General features: G+C 38.0%; 1 protein-coding gene across 2 annotated transcripts in view; it reads right to left on the reverse strand.

Annotated features, from left to right (window-relative positions):
* The window catches only part of Ahctf1 (AT-hook containing transcription factor 1), a 59,006-nt gene that overhangs the window by 29,982 nt on the left and 5,256 nt on the right, over positions 1-23,768 (reverse strand). For both annotated transcript variants that reach the window (XM_021175618.2, XM_021175460.3), the window contains exons 3-21: positions 21,106-21,359; positions 18,716-18,896; positions 17,447-17,654; positions 15,716-15,832; positions 15,073-15,157; positions 13,614-13,764; positions 12,198-12,330; positions 11,926-12,107; positions 11,297-11,358; positions 10,217-10,345; positions 9,343-9,433; positions 8,255-8,344; positions 7,104-7,244; positions 6,314-6,418; positions 5,078-5,171; positions 3,152-3,275; positions 2,955-3,011; positions 1,455-1,601; positions 753-940 (exon numbers count right to left, since the gene is read on the reverse strand). In XM_021175618.2, the coding sequence (XP_021031277.1) occupies positions 753-940; positions 1,455-1,601; positions 2,955-3,011; positions 3,152-3,275; positions 5,078-5,171; positions 6,314-6,418; positions 7,104-7,244; positions 8,255-8,344; positions 9,343-9,433; positions 10,217-10,345; positions 11,297-11,358; positions 11,926-12,107; positions 12,198-12,330; positions 13,614-13,764; positions 15,073-15,157; positions 15,716-15,832; positions 17,447-17,654; positions 18,716-18,896; positions 21,106-21,359 (2,539 nt within the window). The remainder of the gene's footprint in view (positions 1-752; positions 941-1,454; positions 1,602-2,954; positions 3,012-3,151; positions 3,276-5,077; positions 5,172-6,313; positions 6,419-7,103; positions 7,245-8,254; positions 8,345-9,342; positions 9,434-10,216; positions 10,346-11,296; positions 11,359-11,925; positions 12,108-12,197; positions 12,331-13,613; positions 13,765-15,072; positions 15,158-15,715; positions 15,833-17,446; positions 17,655-18,715; positions 18,897-21,105; positions 21,360-23,768) is intronic.

A 23,768-nucleotide genomic window follows, 5' to 3' on the forward strand; every position in this document is an offset into this window, starting at 1 on the left:
CAAATATAACTATTATGGTTCAAGGACACAGAGAATAAACACTTGGATTAGAGATGCAGGGATATGGGGAAAATTAAGTAATTATGTGCTTACTACAGGACTTGTCTTGAACTTTAAAAAAGCAATCATCTTCACTGGTGTAATTTCTCCAACTTCTAACAACATCGAGTTACTCTTTATTCTGCACTTGCATAGCCAGTGATCCATGATGGTGGTGATGGCTTGCTGGAAATGAATTCCAGCATGGCCAGTCTATGGAATATTCAGTATATAGCAATAGAGGAAGGCACTTGATGCTTACAACATATAAAGCACACATACACAAATATACAAATATACAAATAAAAACAAAAGGTCTCTAGGGAAAAACAGTATTTGCTCAAATCTGGTTTAAGCATTAAGATATGAAACTTGCTCTTAAGTCCATACCTGACCTAATCTGTCCATGCAAGAGACAAGCCATGTTGTTAATAAGCAGCAGATAGTAAGTAGTCATGTCTCAGCCAAGCACACACTGTTGACTTGGTGAAAGGCATCATGTATTTGTCTTATAAGATAATGCGACCAATGTAAAATTATGCATTTTGTTTTCTTGAGACAGGGTCTCATATATCCAGGGTTGGCTGTAATTTTCCATAAGTTTATAGGTAGATGTCATGTCACCTGATTTCATATATTTTTTTTACTATCTATTCCATCAATTCCACTTTTTAATGTATGGCCAAGAGCTTCTATTTTTAAGATGTACTTACCTATTAAAAAGTAGAACAGTGAGGTGAAGGATAACTTCATTGCTACTGGACACTGTTGGCTTCATTGTCTGAAGATACCGGAGAGCCTGTTTGTGCTCTCCCTGACTCATAAAGGCTTCAATTATCTTTGAATGTTGCCACGATGCAGGCTTTGCAGTAACTGGGTGAAACAGAAGGTCTAAGCCATTCTGCAAAACAATTAAGTGTTAACTATAAATACAGTCTTTAGTATTTAGACAAGGTTGTGGTTCTTAAAAGGCAAATAGTCTTAAGAAATCACTAAAGTCAAAATTAGGTAAGTGTAAATATAAAAGTATCTAATCTATGGTAGAGGTCAAAGACCCAAGGTTTATCAGAAATATCATCTTTGAGGCCTCCTTATATAGAATACTTCTTACACCAATTTCATACCCATTAACTAATTTTGTCTTCTTTGGCTCACACCAGAACCCAAGCAAATCTTTTAGCACAACAGTCAGTGCTGCACCATTCCCAAATATCCACCTATATGACCCATTCTTTAAACAGCAAGTAACCTGAGTTTATGAACTTGTGCTCTTGCTGTTTAGGTGAGAACACCAGTTAAAGTGAGTTTTTTATTACTTCTAGAAAAAAGACAGCATCCTATGTCAAAATTAACATAGTTATACATGTTCTAGTATAATAACCTACAAAAGCTTATATTCCAAGTGAGTTACTTACCTCATAGTCATTATGATCTAGCAGCCAAAATCCTTGAACTAGCTTAACTTGGCCCCAAGAAATAGCAAAGGCAGTTGGGAAAGATTCAATGGGGGTATCCGTTTTATTTGGAAAGGAATACATAATATCAAGCAGCAAATAAATGGTCTTTAAAAAAAGCATTAAGGACAATAAACAAAAGACAAACCATGTATATAGTTAGAGTAGGGAGCAGGATGTAGAATGAAGAGGTTTAAGAAACTTACACTTACAAGGCCATTGATAGGATGGCAGGTATGGATATAGTTTACTAAACACGGGAAAAGGAGTCCCATGCCAACCTTATTTATCCTCTGTATTTTACTGCTACAACAAAAAAAGACTGAATAAAAATACATCTTGTTTATTAAAACAAATAGCAAATTCAAGTAACTTGTTGAGTAAATTTTTAAAAAGTTATAAATCAAACTCTATTGGGCAAAGCTGGCAGCTTAAGCAAATATAACAAGTATCTTATATACATTATGACAAATAATATATTAGATTAAAAGGACTTTAGCACAAACATTGCCACAGTATAGGGATCAAGATATGAAACTTGCTCTTTTCTGAAGTCCATAACTAACCTAAACTGTTTCTGCAGGAGACGATCTTTTCAATTTGATAAAAGCCACAGGATTCAAATAATGCCTAATGTTGTGTTAAGCTAACTTTATAAAAACTCCGTGTGTGGGTATGCTGAATGAATGTGTGCATCCATGTTCTTATGGCACACTCACATGCATACAGACATCAGAAGTTAGATAATGTGATAATAACTCACCAAATAGTGCTCACTCCCTGATTTCCCCCGCCCCCAGCCCCGGAAAGTCTCTCTCTCACTTCACCTGGATCTCACCACTTGACTCCACTGCCTGGCCTGCAAGGCAATAGAATCCAGGTCTCTGATGGCTCTGCTTCCGTAGCGCTGGGACAGCAAGCACACAACAGTCTTAGCTTTTCCGTGGGGGCTGGGAATCTGAACTCAGGTCCTTGTGCTTCTATAACAAGCACTTTACCTACTTAGCTGTCTCTCCAGTTCCGTGTGTAAACTTTTAATGCTCTTTACTTCAGCACTTAACTAACTCCACTGAGAATGGCAGCTTTGCTCCCACCAGTATTCTGAGTAACTTCCACTTTTTCCTTCCAGCGCTGGAGATCAAACCTGCGACCTGGGCCGCCACTCACGCACTGACTCCTCTCACACCAACTGCCAGTCTCAGAGCAGCTGGTTTTATACACATTTGATAATCTGATAAAAGGTAAGGTTACCCCAAGAATAAATAGCCTAAAAATAGTAATTTTTATATACTTTTACATTCATTTTCAACCATCTGAGCATGACCACTAACTCTGAGTTAAGAATACACACTTAAGTAGGGGAAAAACCAAAAGCATTTCATGAGATTGGGGTTAGATATTTGAGTCCTATTGCTAGAATTTTGGTAATGTACAAATACTTAGTAAAAGTTTAAAGGATACAATAGCATGTTTGCTTGCTTCAGTAATGTTGTCTAATAAATATATATCAAGTAATGCCTATAAAAGGAGAACATAAAACCGTCAGTGCATCTTCTAGTCTTTTCTTCATGTTCCATGTTCCCTAGCCTATGTCCAGTATGAACCTTCAGCTCTTCCCCTCCATTCACTATCAATGGCTCCGTGTCACTGTGACCTACGTGGATGCTAGCAGGAGGGTATCTTCCTGTGCCACCTTCATCCCGCTTCCACAACTTCTCAACTTCATCTCCTAGTTGAGAGACTAATCCATCAATCATCAAGCAGTCGTGGTTCCACTTCCCTCTGCAACATGGGAAACATTAAGGACAATCTGCATCAATGTTAACTGTTGATATCAAAACAGTAAGCACCAAATGCTTAAAAACTATAAACTTATCAAAAGACAGGTGAAGAACGGGCTTCATTTAGTATCACGGGACTGTAGAGATCAAAGGAGCATTGGTTAGAAAAAATCCCCAAGTTGCCTTAAGTTCAGTCACTACCACACCAGCCAGTGAAGAACTGTACCAAACCAGCAAAATGGCTGACTGCTCTATTTTCCACCATTCTGAATGAATTATTAGCAGCCCCAGGTAGCAAAAATGTTTCTGTTCCAGCTCAGAGCTAAATCCTGGTTTTTGTTCATTCAGCAATGTGCTTCTGGACACTTACACTGTGACACACTGGTTTCACCCCTGCCTATTTCCTTCCCACTGTTATGAACAGCAGGAAGTTTCTATTTATTGAAACAGTCCTAAGAATTAGACCGACATATACTAAGTGCCCTATGCATGACTTTATATTCATATTGTAGCTTACAACATCAGAAAATGTAAAAAATCCTCCAAAGGACACACACAGAATTAACAGCTACCAACATTTAGAATATGCATGACTAGAACCAAGAAGAATCTTAGCACATTGAAGACTGAGGTAGGAGAATCAAGGTTAAGGTGATGGTCAGCTACAGTTAATTCAACACCCTGAGCAACTTACTGTTTCAAGATATAATAAAATAGAAAATATTAAAACCAAAACCCCCATCAACTTCCCAAGTTCACGTTCATTATCCTAGAATAGTTACACTAAGGCATCGTGAACTCCAAAATTCAGTGTATTAGCATTACAGCACATTCCCAGGAGAATCTGACATAAGACACCCGAGTCAGTGTTTGTGAACCATACCCTAAATGTTACTTGGTCTTCTACAATCCCAGAGACAGATCAGATTCTAAATATTCCTTCTACCATAATTTCATTTCAAAGCAATTAATTAGGCTATTTTTAATTTATATGAGAAAAATATAAAAAAGAAAAGGAAAAACATTAAGTTTTAAAAACAGTTAAAAATAACCAATTCTGATATATTTTCAGGTTTTTGCTGAGTATTAAAATGGTAAACATTAGATTGGATGCCATTTTTACTATTTAACCCTAGCAATCAGTGAGCATGGGAGACCTTTCTGGCTTCTGAATCTTTAATTTCTTTCTTCAACATCTTAAACGTGTTACTTATACAAATCCCTCACTTTTTTGATGGAGTACTCAAGATACTGTGTTTTATGAGGCTACTGTGAAAGGCACTATTTCCTCAGTTTCTTTCTTACTCTGTCCTTTGTGTACAGGAAGGCTAGTGATTTTTGTGCATGAATTTTGTACCCTGTTACTTAAAGTATTATCAGCTACAGAAGTTTATTGGCGGAATTTTTAGGCTCACTATATATATGTTCATATCATCTGCAAGGCCCTATGCCCAGCCCAGCAGTAGATGGCTAACACAAACTAACTCAATGGTACTTTTTGACTCAGAATGCTTGGTCTGCCCATTTTCTTCTTACCCTACAGACTTCTACTTTTTTTTAGGAGACTTTTGTGCTTATCAATGTATGTCTCTTGTTTTGTTGTTCTTTGGCTCTTTAAGTTTGGCTCTTAATTTTGCCTGTTCATTTGTTTGTTGTGTGTGTCCTAAGCGGGTATTATTTTATCTTTTTAAATATTTTATATAAAAATTATTTTCAATAAAAAAAGTATAGGCATCAGGTTAATGCCAGTTATGACAATACTTGACTACATGAGAGTGAATACTGTAGTCAGGCTGCCTGTACCTGGGAGAGCGCTCACACTTCTGCCGACGACTTGTATAGTAGTTCTGAATTACAGGGTAGTTGTAGCGTAGTCTTGACAGCTGCAGAGCATCATCTGGGGGTTTTATTAACGTTGGAGAAATAGAAAAAGTTAGCAATACTGCCAAAATATCTCAAAACTTCAACTGACGTTACTGTAATTGTTTAATAAATTTTTAGTTTTCCTAAAATTTTTTTTTACTATTTTTGTTGTTGTTGCTATTGTTTTTTTGAAGCAAGGTTTCTCTAGGCAGCCCTGGCTGTCTTTGAACTTGCTCTGTAGACCAGGCCTGACTCTGCCTCCCAAGTGCTGAGATTAAAGGTGTGCACCATACCACCTGGCCTGGTCTTGCTAAAATTTAATCAACACAAGAAGTTTGTAACAAGTTTTTAACAGCCTAGAAATTACTCCTAATAATTTTATTCCTGTGGCACAAAAGAGAATTTCCAATAAATAATATTTACCATTTACTTAAGTGAGAATATAAGGAAAGGGTAAAGGGTAAATAAGACAACAGTTGCACATGCAGTAAGCAGAGCAACTGTGCTTCCCAGAAATACACGGAGCTGGGTCTTTGTTACAAACAAACTCTGTAAGACGATACTGGTAATTTCTCAAGTCTCTAATTCTCAGTATTTACATTACTAGACTAAAAGAAACACTTAATTGATGACAAGTATCAATAACCTTTAATCCTGGTACTCTAAAAGCAAAGGCAGGTGGATCTGGTATGAATTCCTGGATAGCCAGAGCTAAATAGTGATACCTTGTTTTGAAAGACAGACAGATAGACAGCCATATTAAGAGATCAACAAGCTAGGCATGTTGGGGAGTCCCAGCATCCAGGTGGTAGAGACAGGTGAAACCATGATTAATATTATCCTGATCTGTCTACGTGAGTTTCAGGTCAGACAGGGACACATGGTAAGACCCTTTCCTCAAACCAGAACAAAACAATAGAAATACTGAAGACATCAGTAAATTATAAAACCACAGTTTCATGATCTAAGTTATAGGTAGTGACATTTTTAGAAGCCATGTTTTTCTCCAATTTGCTCTCATTTTACATGTTAATCCAATGAATATAGTGTCTGTGAGGCAATGAAGATACAAAAACTAGAATGAAGACTAGTCAACATAGTGTAAAGCTCAGAAGCAAACAGTAACACTATGGAGCTAGGATGTCTGGGTAGCTATTCATACATTAACTACGTTACCTAAGCCTTCGGGTAGGAGCCCCGAGTGGCAGAACCACAGAACCATGTGTGCGTACTGACAGAGAAGCTGGGTGACCATGTGCTTGTTGCTCAAGTCCACCAGGCCTAGAAAGAAGAATTAACACGCTGAGTAACTTTCCATTTATCAACCACGAACAACAAATCAAAATAATAAGAGTATGCATATATAATTTAATTTGTATTTAGTATACATTGAACCAAAGTGAGGTTAAGCAAATCTCTAAAATGTTAAGATAACTCACCGACTAAAATAGGCATTTTATGCAAACCAAAATTAACTGCTTCATACAAAATGCTATTAAAACAGACTGAAAGTAGACTATTCAAATTAGGCCTTTATATGAAATTGTACCTTTTCCTTTGTTGAAATGGCAAAATAAGACAAGAACAAAAACCAAAAAAGCAGTCACTTCTTTCAATACATAAATACATGTTAACTTCAAATTTTAAATTCTACTGGTAGTAAATTCTAAGGCCACCAAGATGGTCCGGTGAATAAAGGTACCTTTGAAAAAACCCAGGAGACCTAAATTCAATCCCTAGGATACACACAATGTAGACAAAAAGAACCAATCAGAGTTGTCTTGTGTCATCCATACAATATGGCATGTGTGCACTTATGTTCACATATACCCTACATATACACACATAAGTTAGATTTTTTTCCTTTTGAACATTTCCTCTTTATACAATGTCTTACCAAGTAAACAAGAATTGTAAGTAAATTAAGGAAAATTTAATAAAACACTCATTTGTATAAAGTACACACCTCTCTCAGTGATACCCTGGGCCTCCATTGCAAAACAGCTTAAGACTGTACTAAGGTTGCTAAGCAGTAAATGGCACTGCTGGATGGACTGAATGGTCTGTGGGTCGATAAAACGACACGAACCGTCAAACAACGGCACACCTTCAAAGAGAAAATACAACATCAGTTTCAACACAGTAATTTACAATCAATGTGCATCTTTCTGAAGTCCCATTACTCTAAAGAATGACAGACTTTACAAATATAAGCTAGAACTTAGAATTTATAAGATAGGAACTTAGTTTTCAATATAAAACTAGAGTCAAAGTAAGATTATGGACTATTTAGGTCTGCACTCTATCTTCAGAACTACTACATGCCAAAAGATGTATATTTACTTTAATAAGTAGAACACCATAATTTCTGAGTCCCTCAAATCAGTTTCTATTTTTCTTCTTAAAATACTTTATATGCACTTGAATTATACTAAGAGGTCTTAAAAAAAAAAAAAACAAAATCAAAACCAAAATCACCTTACAACACAAGGTCTCCATTACCAGCATTTGTGGTTGCTTAAAACAGCAACAATGGCTGATCTACAGCCTGGTGTGAAGGCACATAATGTAGCTTATTAGTTAATGTATTTCTAGTAAAAGGCTTTTGTTAATAATTGTTTAATATACACTTTTAATATAAATGTTTTCTTCTAGGACCACAAGTCTTAAGACTTTACATTCCCCAAATGGTAAAACTACTACGATTGAACTAGATGTGGTAGTTCATGCCTGGAATTCAAGCACTGGAGGTTAACGGTAGTTAAAGCACCAGAAGTTCAGGGCAAGCATAGATGATAGCAATGGTTCTCAACCTTCCTAATATAGTCCCTCATGTTGTGGTGACTCACCTCCAACCATGAAACTGTTTTTGTTGCTACTTCATAATTGTAATTGTGCTGTTATGAATCGTAATATAAATATCAGATATGTGACTCCCGTGAAGAGGTCAGCTGTCCCTGGGGATTGCTCCCTACAGGTTAAGAACCACTGACCTAGTGAGCTTCACAACTGCTGAGATTACCGACACCTACCTTGTCTCAAACAAATGTTCTACCTGGGACTACAACATCAAGATTAACTATTAAAGCTTATCCTGAATCCAGACTTTATACTTACAAAGCCTATCAAACTCTTCTTTTGTGAGAACCACTTTATTCCATGTCCACTCAAGAACAAATCGTAGATTAGCAGCAGAATTTGGTTGTTCTTATTTGTATTGAAAGAAAGGAGAAAGAAAAAAAAAAGAATGATTACTAACTTCGAAATGAAAGTTACTAACTTTGTAGGAGGAGCCAGGTAGGAAGGCCAAGTTCATGAATTTAACATTAACTTCTACCAAATGGATCCTGTGCACCTCTTCACAGGAGCAGTGCCGTAGGTGCAAAACTGGAAGGAGGGTGAAGAGGGCGCAGGGAGCAGTTATGAGGAAGAGCAATATATACAAACTGGAAAGCAATCTTAAAAAAAAAAACAACAAAAACCCAAAACAGTCCAACCAACAACAAAAAAGGCCTACAGTTTTTAAATCTTGACTTAAGAAATTTTACCATATTAAGGAATATTTAAAAGACCCCAAATCATGCTAGGCATAATGGCACATGCCTTTAATCCCAGCAATTGGAAGACAGAGAGGCATTCAAATCTCTTGAGTTTAAGGCCAACTTGGTCTACAGAGAGAGTGCCAGGACAGCCAGGGCTACAGAGAAAGCCTGTCTTAAAAACAACTCAATACACAAAAATGCTGTATTCCTCTAAATCCCACTAAGCTATAAAAAACATTTCTGCAACACTGGTTAGTACTCAGTATTAACCTTTGTTTGTAATCACTACTTTTTTTTTTAATAAGTGAGTATCTTTTGTTTTGAAATATAATTGATTGATTAAGAAACAGGAAGCTTTCTTTCAAATGATCATAATGTTCTTTCAACATTACATGGGCAGAGCATGTGTACGTTCATGTAAAGAATGAATAAACATTCACACTGGTGTGAATGCATCTCCATGGACAAATGCACAAGAAGTTTGCTCAACTGCGCCACTGGGGTGAAGCTGGTATAGAGCATCACAGATTCACTTTTTACTACACCCTACAACTTTACGTGAATTTAAAACGGTCTCATGTATAAAGGTTAACTGAAAAGTAAAACCATGAACTGTAATTTTAAGAATATGAATATTCTATTTTTACAAAGTGAAACTGTTACCTTCTATTATCCATGTTCTGATGTAACCAGTCAAAAGTCCCAAGGAACTTGTCTGAATTGCTGCTGACAATATAGCTTCTAGTTGTTCTTCCTAAACCATGTTCAAAAAAAAAAAAAAAAAAAAAAAAAGACTGTGAAATCAGAGGCAGTAAAAGGTGGAAAAATAGCTCTGAGGGTCATTTGGTTGTAGTCAGAGACAACAGAGCACATTTGTAGTTACAGCACTTGGGAGAGTAAGACAGGAGGGTCACAGGTGGAAGTCACCTGACCAGAGCAGGAAGAAAACCAAAACAATACCCAGCATTGCAAGAAGTAGGAAACCCCAACACCCACAGAAGACTTGTATGCCATGGCCAATGAAGCTTAACTCGTTAGCTAAGGAAACTCTCACTGTTTGTACTTTCATTAGCAGTACTGGAGCCTAGGACACAAACACTCCCACTGAGCTATATATTCTCAGTCAGTCCTTTTTATTTTAAGATAAAGTCTTATGAAACTATACAAGCAAGCCTTGTACAAATTACTTTGTGGCCAGACCAACTTTGATCTTGCTAGCTCAGTAACTAGGGATTATATATATATGCTTGCATTGCTGAGCCCAGCTCCACTTGTGACTTTTTTAAAAGGTGTTTTACTGGCATGTATGTATAAGATAAATATATCTGGTACCTAAGCAGTCAAAAGAGGGTATCAGATCCCTTGGTCCTTTGCAAGAGCAACCAGTGTTCTTAACCACTGAGCATCTCTTTAGCTAAGGTTAGAGGATGTGGAAGCCAAATTCCAAGACCATGGCTACTGATCCTGGAACATGAGGTTACAGATTCCCTTCCCCCCAAAAAAAATTCAAAAGGAAGAAAAAAGTTAAATGTCTCACTTGACTTAAACTGGAAGGCTGAATATCAATAAGTCTTGGTGAGAGGAGACCAGCAACAAGACATCGATTGTAACTATCAGGAATGACTTCATTAAGAGTTGGTCCTGATTTCTTTAAAAATGTCAAAGTCTGTAATAGAAAAATTAGTCCAACATCAGCCAACATCAACTTAAATTTAAGAAATACTTTACACTTAAAATTTGAGTAAAACTTAAAAATATCTATGGAAATACTGAAAGCCTGACTAAACTGCATGATCAAAAGGGGCTTAGAGATTCCTGAATACAATGAAATTAGTAAGACACAACAGCAGTATTTTCAGAAGTTGCAGACAAGCATGTCTGAGTTTAGTGAGAGATTTTCACTCAGGACAACCTCAGCAACTATGCGTGTGGCTGACTGCCAACTAAAAGGTCTTCACATCACAAACTATTCTTACATCATTCTTCTGTCAATTTTGTATTATTTCTCAGAAGAAACAAGAAGAAGCCCTATGGCCGGGCGTAGTGGCGCATGCCTTTAATCCCAGCACTTGGGAGGCAGAGGCAGGCGGATTTCTGAGTTCCAGGACAGCCAGGGCTACAGACAAACCCTGTCTCGAAAAACCAAAAAAAAAAAAAAAAAAAAAAAAAAAAAAAAAAAAAAAGAAGCCCTACAAGGCCACTACACAAAAGGGCAGGCTGCAGTTGTGGGGCAGTTTAACTGCAGCAGTTGGGGCCTGAGCAGATCTCTAAACTGCAAACAGCCACTGTTATATTGTGAGACCCCGCCCCCTCCCGTCTCTAAAATAAGCACCCAGAAGATGCAATGAGGCACGAGAACCTAGTCACCATTTCTTTGAGTTCCCGTAGAAGATGGCACCCACACAAAGCTGCTAAAAACATTTCTATGACTTCTAGCAAGCTCTCATTAAAACTGAAGTTATTAAGATGCTAAACTCAAAAATCTAGCAGGAGTTACTATTTAGAGATGGATTAGTTTATACAAATACCAGGAACATTTCAATACATGAATCATCTGTATTCTAATATGTAACTTCAGCTCTAACACACACTCAGCAAGTTGTTAATGCATACATACCTCCTTCTGAAATCCAGTACAAGTTACATGGATAACTCCAGAGTTTAACAAACAAGTGGCATCTTAAAAAGAAAAAAGATTTTAAATTTTGAATTAAATGTTTACTGTAGGTAATTAAATTTTTATATTGAATAAATCTGTCCTCTCTTTAAAAACAACCACAACAAAGCAGGGTCTTACTGTGCACTCCTGGCTGCCTTAAGACTCTCAGAGATTCTCCTGCCTCTGCCGGGATTAGAGATATGCACCAAGCACATTGGACCAGAATAATTATCAAGACAAGGTTTCTCAGTGTAGCCTTGGCCACCCTGGAACTTGGTATATAGACTAGGCTGTCCTCAAACTTAGAATTCTGCCTGCCTCTGCCTCTGAGTGCTAGGACTAAAGGTTTGTGCCACCAATGCCCAGCAATTATAAATTCCTTTTGAGATAGTAACAGACTTTATTGCTAATATATTAACTGACATTTTCTAAAAAACTCAAAATTTATAAACATACTCTATTTCTTGTGTACATAAATACGTATCAGAGAAGTTATGTAAGTTATAAATAATAGTCAGATATGAAACATACAGCTGACATACTACATTTACACATTATTTTTCTCAAAAATTTATGAAAATACTTACCAAAATTAAAAGTACTTGGGTTAAAAAACTGCTCTGGAGGTGGGTAGGAAGGAGGAACCCCTCGGTTTAAACTCCTCTCATGTACTAGTATGTCCAAGATGTGATGTGGAGAAGTCCTACTTACAACCGAATCCAATGACCACAATGCAAAATAAGAGCAATTATGCAGAGATTCTCCTGATCTAAAAGAAAAAGTTTTAAAGCACTGAGACACTATCAGCTATACATAACAATATCTGAGGGAGAGGGGGTGAAAAAACATAGTAACATACCTTAAAGAATCGGGCATTTGTGCATGATACCAACGATTTATGTCAAATAGCCCTAAATATACAGAAGGCTTTCCCTGTCCATATATATTCACTTGCCAGGTAAAGACAGAAACACTGGTATCGGGAGACAGAGCTGCAAGAAAGTAAAAACAAAACAAAAAACCCAGCTATTTTTCAAAAACAGAATAAAGAACCTAAACACAACCGCAACCAAATGACAGTAACATTTAATTCGTATTTCAGTAGACTTATGAAAACCATTTCTGTCACTTGAGTCTCACTTACACCCTGACATTCCTGGTTAGACATCAGGAAGTTCTCATCAGAAGATCTTTACTAGTTTCTGGTTAATACTTTAGACCTTTGAGACAATAAATAGACTAGAGAAAGTGATTTCAACAAATATTCCCCCAAAGACAGTAGATAGCTAGCACCAGCAGCTAATCTAATACCTACAATGGACATCTGTGGTTTAATCCTTTAGAGGAACTGAGTTGAGAAAGGCAGATCTAGCCACATGGCAAAGGCGGAAACAAATGCAAATACCTAGACCATGGCAGTGGAACGGTACCAGAAGGGGCCTCGGCAGGAAGAGAAAAGTAAAAACCTCAGATATCACTAACGGTAACTGGAAAAGGAAGCCATGGACAGAGAATAAGAAGAGGGATGGCATGTTAAGTTCTAGATGTGAAAACAAAACCACAAGTTTAAAAGTGGGAACAGGGCATCTCTGGGATAAATGAACTTTTTTTTTTTTTAAAGATTTATTTATTTATTATATGTAAGTTCACTGTAGCTATCTTCAGACACTCCAGAAGAGGGAGTCAGATCTCGTTACGGATGGTTGTGAGCCACCATGTGGTTGCTGGGATTTGAACTATGGACCTTCGGAAGAGCAGTCGGGTGCTCTTACCCACTGAGCCATCTCACCAGCCCGAACTTTTTATCTATAGAAGAAGCAGGACTCAGAAATGCAAAACTGTCAAAGGTTACCACGAAAGAAAGGAAGGGAAAACAAATCAATGCTGAACTTATCTATCCCTGGGATCTTTACTCTGAAAAGAAAAGAAAAAAAGACATGGGGTGGAGTTTGGGGGAACACAGCATGGTTCAAGAAAGAAAACAAAATATCAGGAAAAAAACCCCACAAAACAGAAAAACATCCAAAGACAAATTACACTAATTAAAATGGAAACCATCTTTGTGTTGAACTTGATTCAAACACAGGATCTTTCACTAGCTGATGCAGTCAGTTCTTCAGTTCTGTATAGTAATCCAGAGAGCAACAAGACCTAAAAGCCTGAATAAATGACATGTACAGGACCTTAATTTTCAACTGTCAGAAATATTAATTCCAGAAACCTGACATAAATCTTAAGCCATCACACAAAATAGTTAAGAGTACTTTTAACCAACCTTCTCTCATACTTTCTTCTCTGTCACCATGAGATGGAAATCTCTCTATACTCTGGCATCCCAACAATTTGGTATTACTAGTTTGTCCCCTTAAGGGGAACGTGCCACCTGCTAGATCCAGTGTATATCTTTCTTCGCAGTATTCTAATCCCTGCAACATAAAACATGCAGAAACTTTAACACTATTCTAAGAGTGTTCTAAAATGAAATATTCCCATGCTAAAAGTTTTCCCACACAAATCCTTTTAGAGAACAAATCGCTCTGAAGGCTATAAAGTTATATATATATATATACCAAGCTAGATTTATGGTCTCAAAAATAATCACCAATAAGTATTGTAGAAGTTTTCTAAAACACGGGAGCATTCACACATTAGTAGCTGGAGTATAAACTGGAATGCCCTAAAGGCCAGCAAATCTATTTCTGCATTCTCATGTAAATTCTTAAGAATAGTTTTTTTGTTTTACGTTTTGTTGAGATAAGGTCACTCTACGTAGACCTGGCTGTCCCAGAACATGCCTTGCCTCAAAAGACTGAATATTAATTCTTAATCAAAACAGAATCTTCTGCTCAATAAACAAATAGAGTTTTACCTACTCCCCCTTTTTAAGTCAGGGTGTCACTGTGCAACTCTGACTGTCCTGGAACTTAGTATGTGGACAAGGCTGGCCTCCAGCTCACAGAGATGTGCCTGCCTTTGCCAGGATTAAAGGCCATGTACCACTAAACCCAGCTTAAAATTCTCTCTTAATCACAGAGTCCCTTAAGAGCTAATAAAAGGCTGAGATATTCCCCAGAAAAATGTGAAATCATTAGAGTTCAAAGATTCCCTAACACCCATCCAGATACCTAAACACCAAGTTCAGAAAGCCTGTTCTGGAGTTGAGAAAATGTAGCTGTTAATAACACTCCTCTTTTTTTTGTTTGTTTGTTTTTTAAAGATTTAATATGAGTACAGTGTAGCTGTCTTCAGACACACAAGAGGGCATCAGATTCCATTACAGATGGTTGTGAGCCACCATGTGTGGTTGCTGGGAATTGAACTCAGGACCTCTGGAAGAGCGGTCAGTGCTCTTAACCGCTGAGCCATCTCTCTAGGCCAACACTCCTCTTTTTTAATACTGAAAATATTAGTTAGAAAAATATGCTATCTGAGTATTTTGATGCATACACCCTGAAGTGCTTGGTTGGTATGTCAGAACAAAGTTAGGAGAATCGCTCCTGGGTATTACAACTAGGTAATTTAGTCCAGCTTCTCTGCTATGGGGAAGAAAATACCTAGAAAAAGTTAAGAGTGCTACAAGAGCAAACCAGGTGGAAACCATTAGAAAGCTCAGGTCACTAAACTATTGTTTCTTCCAATAATGAAGAATACAGTTATTAACTTGAACGTAAGAGTAACAGTACAATAAAAGAACACCAAATAGAAAAAAGGATAATAGACTAATAACCACTTACCTCATATAAAATTTGCCCTGATGCCAAACATTTTCTATCACCAAAAGCCAGCTGAAGCAGATGCAAACTCAAAACATCCCCTTCACTGAAGAAAGAAAAATTAACTCAAGAAACTAAAACATGCAGCTTACATCTCATCCTCCCAATTTTTTACATAACACATAGAATGCATATGGCAAACTGCAGCTGTATTTTGTTTGTATAAAATGTAACTAATGCAGTATGTGGTATAGTCTACCACAACTTTTAACCCAATATTCTTTCTCAGATATTCCTCCTTCAATAAGTGCTACCTAAAAACATCAACTGCATTTCCTACCTTCCTTTGCACTAAGTCCTGGCCAAGAGAAATATGAATAGAATCATCCCGTGGCAACTACAGAGAACATGCCTTTGGAGACATGCCCTCCACACTTACTTATAAAGATCAAGCCCTACACAAGAACAGGACTTTACAAAGGGATATGAAGTAATTGTACCAAATGAATCAGATACAATGCACACATAGCACAAGGTGTAGTACCAAAGTACCTGGCAGTGGCAATATAATTCAAACATTTCAAAAGAAACAAATTGTTGTAGTTTGACTCCTTTGCTGCTATATCCTCAGCCTTAGAAAATGAATTCTTACAGGCGTACTGACCTATCTTGTGTGGACTGAACAGCCCATAAATAACAGCAGTTACGAGGATCATTCTCAGGCTCTTGAAAGGCAACTGCATGGACAGGAACCCTTCCACCTTCCAACTGTGTATAGTATCTAAAACAAACAAAGTCACATACTGTTTATTTTCAAATTAAAACTTTATTTTTGAAAAAAAGGTACCTCATGTAAAAATCTGGGTTAAGGAGAAACTGTTTTTACAGTTCCTAAATTCAGTATTCTGGGAGATATAGCTAAGTTGTCTTACCTTCAAACACACACAAGGCAGGATAAAATCATACCATACTAGCTATCACTCCCAGGCAGAACAGGAATGACAACTGCTAAATCACATGTGTACAGTTATATTATAACTAGCTTTTAAGAGTCACACCAATGCACACCATAAGGGGTCATTTCTCCCCTCCTATTCCTCAGAGTGTGCCCTAAGAGGCAGAGAATTCCAACTCAACCATGTGGGAATTTGGTCATCACTGTTTGTTTGCTCTTTCAGAATCTCATGTCTCCCAGGCTGCTCTCACATTTGCTATGTAGCTGAAGCTGGCCTGACCCTCCTAATCCTCTTCCTCCTCCATCTCTCCACTGCTAGTGACATCATGGCTCTTATCTTTGCCCAGCTATCCCTAGAGTTTAAAGTTGATTTTCTACAACAGATAAAGGTCTACGAGATGGCTCAGCCTGTGAATCATGTGCTACCAAGTGCGGTGGCCTGAATTCAATCCCTAGGATATATATGGTGTATATAAGAGATCCTGCAAGTCAACCTAACCACCATATGCACATGTACACCGCACCCTACCTCAGCACCCCACACAACTAAAAAATTAGGGACAAAAAGGCAATGAGTAAGAAACTAAAGAGTTTTCATAATCAGCCTTAAAAGCATAATAAGCCCAAAAATCAGTGTCAGAGAACACAATGCTGCACATGTAACAATTGCCCGAATGCTGTATTAGCAGCAACTCAAAAGCAAAGCCAATCAAGGTTACAATGAAATACAACAGAGAAGACCATCCAGGAGGACATGAGTACACCCGGAGGGGATACCCAAGAGAGCATGCCAGTATACCCGGAGGGGGGCAGGGATGGAGAGGTAAAGGATACAAAAAACTGAAAACTTAAATGTCAAATGGGCACTGGTCTATCTCTTAACTAAAAAATTAAGATAGGGTGTTTAATTTGCTGCCTTTTCCAACATTACCTGCTGATTACTTCTATACAAGTTTCAATTAAATTACATTTAAGGAAATATTTTGACAGCATAAAAAAATTTACCATGTGTTCAATAATTGGTTTAAAAAAATACCAAGAACACTTAAATGGTTGCCTTTAATACAGGGAGCAGAGTTTTCAAAAGAACTCATACTATAAACATAATGCAGTTTATCCAGTTGTACTTGATCAGCAAATGGGTCTGTAATGCCCTCCCCCTGCTCGCTTTCCTTTGTGAGCCACTGTTCTCTGTAAAGCCCAGCGGCGCCTGGACCTTGCTTCACTCCCATGCCAGCCTCCAGTTTTGATCCTCTACTCAGATGCTTTATAAAGGAACCAACCTAAACTCACATGCTAGATAATTTCCTTACCAAACAATGACTTAATTCTATAAATTATTCATACTGTCATTTTCTTTACACTAATTTTCAAATAATTAATACATTGTATTTTAAAAGAATTGATTAATCAACAACTAAGAGAAAAAATTATACTTACTCTCTTTTCATGCTTTTCATGTTCCAAAGTGCTAAGTAGCCATCAGAAAAACCCACAGCAAGCTGATTTGTCCTGCTGATGTAACTCAGAGTAGAAATGGCTACTCCCAGTGGGCTTACTAACTGGAAGCACAGGTGGCGTCCCTCTCTCATCACACTCTCTCTGATGTGTGGTACTTCAGCTGGGATACCAGTGATAACTTCAAGGTCTAAAACCAAAAGACAAGATGAAGAAACTAAGTATGGGCCAGCAGAATTCAATTCCTACATTCCATATAAAAGTGTATACTGGAGAGTGCCAAGATGGCTCACTTGATAAGACACCTGCCACCTGAATCCAATTCCTGGGGCCCACATGATACAAGGAGAGAACCACCTCCTCCTCCAAGTTGTCCTCTGACCTTCACATGTACACCATGACAGACATGTCCCCTCATACACATGTATACATGCACACAAAATCTGAAGATTTTAAAATAAAGACAAGATGAAGAGAACCGAATCCACAAAGATGTTCCCTGACCTCTCTACACATGTACCCAACATCATCTTCAGACTTTCACGGCACCAGGTAGATGCAGGAAAAACTCATACATGGAAACTAGACTTCTACCATCTTTCTTTTCATTTTTCTCTAGAAAGAGTTTCATTAAATGGGCAGAGCTGGGGCTGATGAGATGGCTCATCGGTTAAGAGCACAAGCGGCTCTTCCAGAGGTCCTGAGTTCAACTCCCAGCAACCACATGGTGGCTCACACCCACCTATAGGGCAATATGATGCCCTCTTCAGGCAGGCAGGATGTATATGCAGCAGAGCACTCAGACATTAAAGTTTAAAAAAAAATTTGCTAAAAGTAAAAAATTAAATAAAAAAGAAGGTAGGCAGAGCTGTGGCCTGGAGCTTTACAGATCCATCCACGTTCCCCTGAGCTCACAATCCTGCTGCTTCGATCACCCACATCCTACATCTTTCAAAGTCTACTTTAGTATATCAACACAACAATAAAATAAAATAAAATAAAATAAAATGACTTAGCCAAGAGGACTAGAATGCCTAGGTACACATAATAAAAAAAAAAAATTCTATACGAAACAATTGGCCACAAACATCAATCCAGATCTCTCAGAATAAAGCCAGCACAGTCTACAGAGCAAGTTCCAGGACAGCTGGGGCCACACAGAGAAACATTATCTGAAAAAGCCAAAAGTCCTATTACACACAACACTGAAATGCTCAATTTTTGTTTCCCAGTAACAAACAGATGAATTACCTGATGCCTCGACTTCATTCTGACTGCACGACAAGTCATCCAAACACAGGTCAATAAGAAGGATCTGTCCAACATCAGTCACCACAGCGGCCACGCCAAAAAGCCACCGGAGACTTGGATGTAAGTGCTGGGTACTCGCACTGGCTCCTCCATGGTTAATTATAGGCTCGATAGCTGTTACCTAGGATCCAGAATGGGATTAGAAGCTAAATCAACTGTACAGCATATAGGAGTTTATATTAGTAACTTGAACAGTCTTATAATACACAGAACCATAATCTGCATGACACCCATGAATCTAAGAAAACAGTGAAACTCTCAAATATACAACAAATTTAAGCTATTAGTCAACATAATAAAATATGAAAATTAACCAATATTTATTGACAGCTTAGTCCGTGTCAGTCATTTGCTTAGCTGGCTCATTTTATTTATATAATCTTTTTACTGAATTATATGCAATTATCTGTTTAAAGATGAAGTAGACTGAAACTTGAAACAAATTAAAAAAAAAAATCATAAAATTATTTTTTGTAGAACATGATTTTAATATTTTCAACTATTAATATTCAACAAACAGAATAATTATTTTACGATACCTTTCATTGTTATGTCTCCCTTTTCTTTCCTGATTTTGTTAATTTAGATACTGTCTCTGTGGCCTCTGGTTAGTCTGGCTAAGGGCTTATCCATCTTGTTGAAAAAATCGTAAAATTCTTAAGCACACAACTCAAAGCAATGCTGTTTTCAGTTTAGAGCTTACAAGCAGCCAGTTCAGCATCCCCCAATGTAAGAAGAGTAAACTAATCATTTCAGAAAAAAGTTTAGTTTACCCTTCTGCAGTGCTTTGAATAAGAATGGCCCCACACGGGCTGGTGAGATGGCTCAGTGGGTAAGAGCACCTGACTGCTCTTCCGAAGGTCCGGAGTTCAAATCCCAGCAACCACATGGTGGCTCACAACCATCCGTAATGAGATCTGACTCCCTCTTCTGGAGTGTCTGAAGACAGCTACAGTGTACTTACATATAATCAATAAATAAATCTTTAAAAAAAACAAAACAAAAAAGAATGGCCCCATACATTTCAATGTTTAGTCACCAGGCAGCAGAACTGTTAGAACGGATTATTAGATGGATTAGGAACCCTGTGCCTGTTGGAGTAGGTGTGGCCTTGAGATTTCAAAAGCACATGATAGGCTCAGGTTCTGTCCCTGTTCTCTGTTTCTCTGCCTGGGAATCAGGATATAGCTCTCAGCTACTTGCCCACCAAGCCTGCCCGTTGCCATGATCCTGGCCATGATTATAAGGAATTAAGCCTCGGAGACTGTAAGCAAGCCCCCCCAATTACATGTCTTCTTCTAAGAGTTGCCTTGGTCATAGTGTCTCTTCATAGGAATAGAACAGTGACTAAGACACTTTCCAAATTACATAACAGCAAAAAAGGCAATATGCACACACACACACCCCAAACAAAATGTCTGTTGTATTTTTATCAAACCGGATAAAACCAGGGCTGGAGAAAGGGCTCAGCTGCTCTTCCAGAGGTATAGGGTTCAATTCCCAGTACCAATATGATGGCTAACAACCATCTTTAACTTCAATTCCAGCAGATACAATGCCCTCTTCTAGCCTCTGTGGGTATTGCTTACACATAGCACACAGATATATGCAGGCAAAACAAACATTACTATTTAAACTTCAATATATTTTAAGAGATGGGTACCAACTCTTTTTTTTTTGTTTGTTTTTTCGAGACAGGGTTTCTCTGTATAGCCCTGGCTGTCCTGGAACTCACTTTGTAGACCAGGCTGGCCTCTAACTCAGAAATCCGCCTGCCTCTGCCTCCCGAGTGCCGGGATTAAAGGTGTGCGCCACCACGCCCAACTACCAACTCTTTTTATAATCTGCCTTTTTTTTCCTTTCTTAAGTTAGGGTGTCACTGTGTAGCCCTAACTTATCGGTAACAAGATGAGGCTTGCCTTCAACACAAGAGACCCACCTGTCTCTGTCTCCTGAGTGCTAGAATAAACTAACGTACAGCCATGCCTGGTCATCTTAAACTTGAAGGGGCCATAAAATGGTTCAGACAGTAGAGCTACTCTTGCTACCCAATGATGCAAGCCTGACAACCTAAATTTGATGTCTAGAATCCAGATAAAGGTAAAAGGAAAGGTCTGTGTCCCACACGAGCACGTGATGTATATACATATATACATGCACACAAGTACGCACGCCTAAATCAAAATTTTTAAACTATATATTGAAGGTGATAATTACATGAAAATACATTAATTGTTAATGTACAATTCGATGAGTTTTTAAGGTGAGCACATCTTATGAGCTTTCAGTTTGAAAAGCAAAACTATCAAGGCATCTTAAATAGTACATACCCTTCCAGGAAGAACAACTGCTTTGACCACTCTTGATATACCAAGGTCATAAAGACAAAGAACACTCCCATCTGCTTCTTCCAATCCTATTAACAATCCAGTCCTCTTATGCCAGGAGAATTCTTTCACTGCAAGGACTACAGGAGGCTGTTCATTTACTCCACTGAATCTATATGCAGATAACCGCTCTCCTGTTAGGGAGTTTACAACTTCAAGTTGTGGACCACAAGCTAAGCATGCTAGTCCATTTTTCCCTATGGAGAAGAAAAAAAAAGACATTTACTTTATTACATAAAGTACTGTAAATCCCTCCTGAATTAAAAGCAAAGCATTTATAGAACACAGTGTAACTCAAAAATAAATAAGTTAAATAAAATAAAAATAAAACCATGCAGTAAATATAAATATACTCATCACAGCTCAATAACCTCAAGCTTAATGCAGTTTAACTTGTCTAAAATCACAGTTAGTTAACACAAGTACATACAAGCAGATCAAAACCAGGTATTATGGGACACTGTGGACAGCCCAACACTTCAGTGGCAGCAAGAGCTACAAACGTGAACCATCCGAGGTGCTAGTGGTCAGTGATGTTCAACAACACAAAGTATCACCATTCCTTTTTGTCTCCGAATCCTATTCAATTGTATTCTTCTGTCTTTAAACTCACTGGCTAGTCTGAAGCAGGTACACAACAATCTAACTTGTTTAGTATTATCTAGCCACTAAGCAAAACAAAACAAATAAGAAGACAAACAAAAAGGACAAGAGAGCAGAGTAGATAGAGTGAAATGACACACTAGTCAATCTGTGGAAAGAATGGATTGACTAGTTTCATCTTACAGAATATGATTTGCTTATTGATGGGTAGATATGAAGAATAAAAAAAAAATTAAGCACACATCCTAAACTGGACATGATAGTGCATGCTTGTAATCCCAGCATTTAAGAGACAGGAGAATGGAATTATATATATATAGTAAGACTTTGTCTCAAGAAAGAACAAAACTCAAACCAAACAGATCCTACATTTTCTCACGAGCAACTACATGAATGAAAGTAACTTACTACTACTACCTTGGAGACAACCACAATTTTCTTCTAATGAAAACCCTACCCCCAGAAGAGGGGAGATTCATGACGCCCTGAAAGTAAACAAAGTGTATACAGTTGGGAAAGCTTAAACTTGCAAGAGTCATGGGGTCCCCCTCCTGCTGGGAGAAGACTCTACCACAACTGACAACAGTCTCTACCGGCAAAATGTACTGAAAACTCCAGGCGAGCAATTTTCCTATCGCCCATGTTACGAATGGCTTTTCAATGATGTAGCTACCTTTGCGTCACCCCTTTTCCTGTAGTATCCCTCACCCATACTCCTGTAAGTAATTCCAATGAACTCTCTGGTTTGTCAAGCTGGACTCGGATGTAACTGTTACTTTAGTCTGCTGTGGGTTCTGTATCTAGGCTAAGCAGTAACTTCTGTTTCCCCAGGAGAAGCCTCACTCAAAAGTCATTCATCCAGACAGATGAATAAATACAATAGCTTGTAGTTGAAGGATACTACATCCTGTTTATGAAAATAGCAAAACAAGACACAATGGAGACCTAAGTTCCATTTGTCTTTGTACCAGGATCACATTAATTAACCTTTTTTATTCTCAGCTACACAAAATACCTATTTAGAAAAGTTTTCTACCTTCTTCAATAAAAGGCTGTCATGATGCCTGACAAAGTAAGTACCATTACTACTTTTAATTCAAGGCAACAGCACTAAAAAAAGGTAGATGAAAGATATATCTGTAGCCAGGTGTGGTGACATACACCTTTAGTTCCAGTACTAAGAAGGCAGAGGCATTCAAATCTCAGAGTTCAAGGCCAGCTTGGTCAATGTGGTGAGTTCCAGGACAGACAGAGCTACAGTGAAACCTAGTCTCAAAAAGTAACAATAACAAAAAGAAAAAGGAAGATGCTGTATCACAATACAAAAGCTATCTATTAAGGTCTTACTCAGTGAGACTCCTTTTTTTTTTTCAGTTTTATAGGTAGAGAAAGATCCAGTGCTATTCCATTAGGATCCCAGCCAGCCAGGAACAATAGTGGACCTGTGTATTGTGGGCTCACAAGACCAATCTTAGCATACCTGCAGTCCCAAGGCCTTCATTTATGCAGTCTCTTCTCTAGCAGGACACAAAAGTAACAAGAAGCACACAGAGGAGCCATTGCAGTGATGTATTCCTATCTATTTGGAAAAGTGATCAAGATGACAAGAAACCAAAACTGATTGGGAAATGGAATGGGACCTAAAGTCCCCCCACGAGAAAAGCATGCTAACTAGACATTTTAGACGTGTGCTTCAAGCAAGCAAACAAACAAAACAAGAACCAAAAAACAAAACACCTAAGCCCAGGACTTGTCGAAAAAGGAAAAACCAAGACTGGAGAGAGATGGCCTAGTGGTTATGAGCACTCACTGTTCTTGTGATGGCCTGGGTTTGGTTCCCAGCACCCACCATCTATCATTTATCACTCTTGTTCTAGGACAGCTGATGCCCTTTTCTGACCTCTGAGGGCACTGTATCCATATGGTACACATGCAAATATGCAGGTAAAACACTTACAAGCATAAATCTTTATAAAAAATTAAAAAGGAACCCCAACCTGTGC

This window comes from Mus caroli, unplaced genomic scaffold, assembly GCF_978045245.1.
Source record: "Mus caroli unplaced genomic scaffold, Mus_caroli_1 scaffold_1, whole genome shotgun sequence".
NCBI classification, from domain to species: Eukaryota; Metazoa; Chordata; class Mammalia; order Rodentia; family Muridae; genus Mus; species Mus caroli.